This window comes from Morchella sextelata (assembly GCF_020137385.1).
Source record: "Morchella sextelata strain SCLS chromosome Unknown scls_4, whole genome shotgun sequence".
NCBI classification, from domain to species: domain Eukaryota; kingdom Fungi; phylum Ascomycota; class Pezizomycetes; order Pezizales; family Morchellaceae; genus Morchella; species Morchella sextelata.
In genome coordinates, this window is record NW_025408619.1 from 1,207,975 (window position 1) to 1,214,217 (window position 6,243).

A 6,243-nucleotide genomic window follows, 5' to 3' on the forward strand; every position below is an offset into this window, starting at 1 on the left:
GAGAGCGTTTCATGTCATGTATGTCGTAAATAGAAAAAAAAAACACTAAGAAAGTATCGTTTGTTACACCCACAAAGTGCAAATTCGCAAGCAACAACTTTTTCCGAGGTGTGTACCATGCGCGATGAAGCCATCATATCTTGCGCTGCTCCTCCCCCTTTGAGCGATTTTGGCGAAGGACTTCTGGAATTGTTCGCTGCTGTTCTCTGCACGAAAACCTGCAGGTTTGGTTATGCAGATTACCCTCATTGCTGCGTTGTCTCAGTGTTTGTTTCCGCAGGAACCCCACCCCACATCTCTAGTAAAAATGCCGAAAACCGGATTGCTTTCGGTGCGTGCTCGGTTGGTCTGTTCACACCGTCAGTCAGTCAGCCATCCGATGCTTGTGCAGACAAGACAGGCAAGGCCCCATGGATGGGGCGGCGCTTCCAGGAACGGCTGTGGTGGATGGATGGAACGTGCCCTGCCTAGGCCACCTCCAGTATGTACCACCAACCACCACCTTTCACAAACCAGCAGCGGGTCTTTCTTCGTATCGATATCGGGAGGGGTCAACCTTAGATACAGTTTAAAGTTATCGGTTGTACTCTACCTGATGCGTACTCTAGAGTAGAGTACATGTGGGTATGATGGATATGTACCTGTTGGTTGGAGAATTTAAGACAGGGAAGAAGCAGATGTAAAATGTTTGTGGAACGTTTCAGAGCAAGTTATTCCGTTTTCCGATGTTCCATTTTCATTTCTAGATGCGATGGAAGATTTGATTTCTTCCTCGCCTTCGGCTTCGACGTTCTCGTCTCCGTCCGTCTTGCCCTGGCTCGCTGTGGTGCTGCTGCTGCTGCTGCTTTGCGTTCATTGCAGCACTCCTTGTCTTAGCCCGTGCCCTCGCCAATCGCCCTTGACGCCCGCTCGAGCCCTCCCTCGTCATTTCCCAATCCCCACCACCCGCAGCTACCATACAGAGTAGGGTAGGATCGTGCTTCTGGTCGGTCTCGTCCCTCCCCCGCCATTCATCTCTCCGCTCAGGTCTCCCAAAGTAATCCACTCAGTTATCCACGCCTGCTACTACTGCTACTACTGCTAGTGCTGCCCTGGTTCTTTTTCCCCACGCCTGTTCCTTCTTCCCCCTCCCTTACATTCATACATTCATTCATACATTCACACAATTCACCTATCCGTCTCAACGTCTATCGTCCCATCTCCCTCCCACACACACGCCCCCCCCCCCTCCCAGCTGCCTTTCCTCATCGATTTATTCGTTGCTCTTCCCATACCCCCCCCCCCCCAAATCATTCTGTATCATCACCATCGTCACTTTCCTCTGAGATAGAGCAAGCAGAAAATTAGAAGGAAAGAGATTAACAAAACGTGCGTTTGTTTGCTCTTTTATCGCGTGCGGTCGGCAGTTCAGGCAGGTTGCTCGGAAACACGTCTTTCGGTTTACTCGTTCTACACGGAGCTGGCTTGGATTGCTTTATTGTAAATTAGCATCCATAATCGCTTTCTGTAGGTTTCTCTTAGATGTTCTGCTGCTACTGCTACCGCTGCTCCTCCTCATCCCACTACCTATCATCCCATTATTACCACCTGCTAGAAGAGTTGCGTAACATTGCTTCTTCTTGCTATGAACGAATCATGATCATGACTGGAGGAAGTAAGCTGATGACTGTTAAAAAGAACCCGGCTGTTTTCCAAGCCCCAAAGCGAGTCCGTGTTTATCATCAGCTCTAGAAACAATAGAAAAAGTTCCTGTTGGCATTTCTCTGGTTTCAGGCGGCTTCCTGCAGGCACCGTCATTTAGTTGAGTTGAGAACAAAGGGAGCGGACAGACCAGGGTCAGCCATTGCGAGGCAACAGCACCACAGTCAAGAAGAGCCAGTCAGCCATCCAGCAGCCTCATTTTAGTGATCGACCATCGAAGGCAAATAGAATTTTTATTTATCGTTTCTATCACTTTGACTTGTCAATCTTTTAGCTGTGAATCTGGTGAGTTGCCGTTCGCTTGATTGTCTTCCGGCAGGCTTGTTGTTTGTGTCAAGTTTGACTGACCATGTGAGACACTCTCTAGCAGATTCTCTCCCATATAACTACCTGTGTGTATGATGACTCTTTGCTCTAGCTGAAATAATTATTTAGAAGAACAACGTCTAATTTCCCTTCAATCTGTAGTTTACTCGCTGCGACCCAACAAGCACTTCCTCAACTTCACCCTCCGGAGGAATCCAATATAGTTCGTTAACACCCTACACTCCCACCGTCTCCTTCAAGAAAAGTAGGAGGCATGTCCCTCCCAGCCGCATACACCGACGCACTCGACGCCCTCAACCGCGAAATTAGCAGAGAAAACCCTACAGATGTTCTCCAGTTCTGCGCTAACTTTTTCAATCGCCGCCTTGAAGCTCAGCGGGCCGAGTTTCTGATTTCTTCTCGTCAGGGCTTTTCCTCTTCAAATCCATTTGGTGGGATGTCAACCACAACAGCATACACTGGAGGAGAAAGCCTTTTCCCAGGACCTGGACTAGGCCTTGCTGTAGATGGCGGTCGTGAGAGCCCGTTCTCTCACAACCCTTTTTCAACCACCATTACGGAGGAGGATGAAGATGTAGGCCAAAGCCCGACCACGCCAAGCTTCCGGCCAAATCCCTTAGTAAATCCCGACCCATCGAACCTTGGAATGCTGTCGTCATCCCCGGGTCAGGGACAGTCGCTATTTTCGCCACGCGCGAGGTTTGGTTTTGGTAACGACCAACCCCCACATGGTCCCCCAGCCAACAACCACCTGCACCCCAATTCAAGCTTCATGAACTCTTCCACGGGTGGTGATTTTCCATCAAATTACAACATGGGTCGACGGACTTCTGTCTCTGCCGAATCTCTCATCCCATCTTCTTCAACGGAAGAATGGACGCCCCCAGTATACCCGAAAACCGCTGAGCAACTTGAGCGTCTCAAAGTGGCTGTCTCAGGGAACTTCTTGTTCATGCATCTCGACGACGACCAAAGCTCCCAAGTGCTTTCAGCTCTCATGGAGAAACCGATCCCTGGAAAGGGTACTAGAGTCATTACCCAAGGCGATGTCGGTGACTACTTTTATGTGGTTGAGCGCGGCTCGTTTGATATCCATGTAAACCCTGCCGGCAGCATGCTACCAGGCACAGATGGAATGGGCCAGAAAGTCAACGAGATCGGCCCTGGAGGCTCGTTTGGTGAGCTGGCCCTGATGTACAATGCCCCTCGTGCTGCTACTATTATATCAACAACCAGTCAAGCTGTCCTGTGGGCTCTCGACCGTGTCACCTTCCGTCGTATCTTGATGGAGAATACGTTCAAGAAACGGAGAATGTATGAAGCATTCCTTGAAGAGGTTGCTCTTCTATCTTCTCTCCTCCCCTATGAACGGTCAAAGATTGCGGATGCACTGGAGAGTGTGACCTTCCAAGCCGGGGAGACCATCATCAGACAGGGTGATCCTGGTGATAACTTCTACCTCATCGAATCGGGAGAGGCAGAAGTGGTCAAAAATGGTCTTCAAGAGGCTGTTAACAAGCTTGGGAAAGGCGACTATTTCGGCGAGTTGGCGTTGTTGAACGATGCGCCACGTGCAGCCAGCGTGAGGGCGATCACAAAGATGAAGTTGGCAACGTTGGGTAAGGATGGTTTCCAGCGATTGTTGGGGCCTGTGACGGAAATCATGCGGAGGAACGACCCCAGGCTGGCCGAAGGCGTGGATCCGCTAGCTGAAGCTGGCAGCCCCGGATCTCCGGGAGGCTTCGATGGTGGATTGGATGTTTTTGGGGAGGCGGCTGGTAGAGGTAGAGCAGTAGAGGTGTAGTGGAGGATGGATGCCAAATTTCCTTACTACTGCTCGGGTCGTTACGGTGTTTACAGGGCGGGTTGCTTCAATGCGCGGGTGTTGGTCATTAGCTACTGCATGAGTAGCTAGAGGTTGTTTGGTGTTCCTGTTTTCTGTTCTTGTTTCGGTGTAACTGCCTTTTTGCTCATTTCCCACCTTACTTTTCTCCCCTGACCTTGAAATGGGTACCCGCGCACGTATCAATGGACAGGTGAGTTGCACGAGGCACAAAAGTTTCTATTGGAGGGAGGGGAACAAAGTGGCGGGGGCTTCTTTTCTTCTAGTATCTTTATTTCCTTTTCTTTCCTGGTCAGTCTTTAAGATAGAGGTGGAATGAATGGGATAGTGTGGATGAGGCATTGGGCGAGTTTATCATGTCCCGCTCTACAAGCAAGTAGTTTGGGGGGGAGGGGCTGGCGCTCGCTTTCAAGGGAGTTTATTCTTATTTTGATGATGCTTGCCGTGCAAAATTGAGCCGTCTGCCCACTTGATTCTATTTTTTGTCTCTCTCGTTTTCAGTCATGTTTTCTGTTTTGTCTGGAAGTTGAGACCGAATGTCTAAAGCCTCACGGAAATGATCGTAGTACATAAATTGCAGAAAACCAACTATGCACTGTAGTAATACAAAGAGAAAAGAAGAAGAAAAAAAAAAGGTATTCCAGCCCGGAGCTCTAAAAAAAAAAAAAAAAACGTAAAAAAAGAAAAGAAAAAAAACAACTTACACCCTCAATCCACCCACCCGCCCTACACCGCCGTCCCCTGCCTCCTCCTCTCCAATATCTCCATCCTCACCTTCTCCGCCGCCACCTCCACCTCCAGCACCCTCCCAATCCCCCTCCGCCACCGCTCCTCGAGCGTCTTCAGCTCAACCTCAACATCCTTCTGCAGCCCCTTGCGCTCCTTGTTTACAACCTCGCACTCCGTCTTCAGCACCATCAGCTCCTCCTCGAGCCCCGTCAGGATCTGCTCGAGCTGCGAATTGTGCACAAGCCACGCGTTCTTGCCAAACTCGTTCAGCAGCGTCAGGTTCGTGAGCCGCGTCTTGAGGTGCTCGCCGGACGCGTACGCGGACGCGAGCGCGCTCTCGTAGTCGGCCGCGGGGGCCCCCTCGGCGGGCGCGGTGGGCTCGTACCGGGTGAGGTCGATACCGCCCGTCAGTGGCTCGCCGGCGGCGACGCGGGCGAGCTCTTGCGTGATGGCTGGGCTAAAGGTGGCGTCGTCGAGAGGCGGGAGGAGGGGGTGTGGGGTGGTGAGGCGGGTGCTGGGGAGCTCGCGCGTTATGAGAGCGGTGATTTGGGAGAGTTCGGGGGCGGTGGGGGTGGGTTCGATGTCTGGGTGTGTGTGTTAGTGGATGTGGGATTGGGGGTGGGGATGGGGAAGGGGAAGGGGAAGGGGATTGAGGGGTGGCTTACAGGGGAGAGAGTCGTGGGAGGCGGAGATTAGTGACATTGTGGGTTGTGGGTTGTGAGTATAAGGTTGTGAGGTTGTGAGCTTTGGTGGGTTGGGATTTGGAGACTTGGGATTTGGAGGAGAGTTGGGATATCGCGTTGTGGGAAGCTGTGTAACGGGTGAGAGTATGGAGAAATTCGAGGTCTTGGCGGTAACGATACTGATACCACAGCCATAATCGTTATCAACTTTCACTACCCTTATCAACTTCTTAATATACCTAGAGATAGGAAAATCTAGTAATGGTCGAATAATTACGGTTGGGAGTGTATTATAAAAACAAAGTTATCCAACAAGAAACAGTAAATTCAAAGGAATTTTATTACCGGCAGTAAAATTATTTCGGCATAAAGCACTGAAATTCAGCTAAATTTAATTGTGTTCTATCCCATGATTCTGTCTATTGGGTTTTTTTATAATTACACTATAGTTATATTCAGGAAGCTCAAGTGGAGTATACATCGCAATCCATGCAGCCCATCTAGTCAGGAAGACATCGGTCCATAATAAGCTTCCAGAACATATATAGATCGTAATTGGCCGATTTACTGCTCCATAGCAGTATAGCCACTACAAGACAAAACACAATCAAGGATGACATACTATATCGCAATACTGCACGCCATGGTTATGGATCCATCATGCCACCGCACTGTACCCCTGAAGAATTGGATACCAAGTGTATATATAGACTCTTAACATCTAGGGAGCCTAAGGATAAACGGATGAGTGCAGTCGACGTTCAGTATTTAATTCGTTTTGCCGAGTATTTCAGAGTTGACTTTCCTTGGCTAAGCCAATCATCTTATTGGGCCTTAATTTCCTAGTAGCTAACCAGCAATCATTTCCCTGCCAAGACGGGAGATCGATAGACTGTACATATGCTAAGACGATCATTGGCAACAGGGATAAGGCTATGAGCTCGGAGAGGCTGTATTGTG

The 6,243-nt window shown here is 49.8% G+C and overlaps 2 protein-coding genes across 2 annotated transcripts; one reads left to right on the plus strand and one right to left on the minus strand.

Annotated features, from left to right (window-relative positions):
* Nucleotides 1-307: 307 nt before the first annotated feature.
* H6S33_010230 (uncharacterized protein) lies at nucleotides 308-3,832 on the plus strand (the record flags this gene model as incomplete). The annotated part of the gene is made up of 9 exons (XM_044841593.1): nucleotides 308-342; nucleotides 747-869; nucleotides 1,489-1,506; nucleotides 1,678-1,707; nucleotides 1,976-1,986; nucleotides 2,069-2,097; nucleotides 2,170-2,230; nucleotides 2,400-3,206; nucleotides 3,270-3,832. 9 exons carry the CDS (start codon nucleotides 308-310, stop codon nucleotides 3,830-3,832), a joined length of 1,677 nt encoding a protein of 558 aa, XP_044697373.1.
* A 765-nt stretch (nucleotides 3,833-4,597) lies between these two features.
* Nucleotides 4,598-5,302, minus strand: H6S33_010231 (uncharacterized protein; the record flags this gene model as incomplete). Its single annotated transcript, XM_044841594.1, has 2 exons — nucleotides 4,598-5,184; nucleotides 5,266-5,302. 2 exons carry the CDS (start codon nucleotides 5,300-5,302, stop codon nucleotides 4,598-4,600), a joined length of 624 nt encoding a protein of 207 aa, XP_044697374.1.
* Between the last annotated feature and the right edge of the window lie 941 nt (nucleotides 5,303-6,243).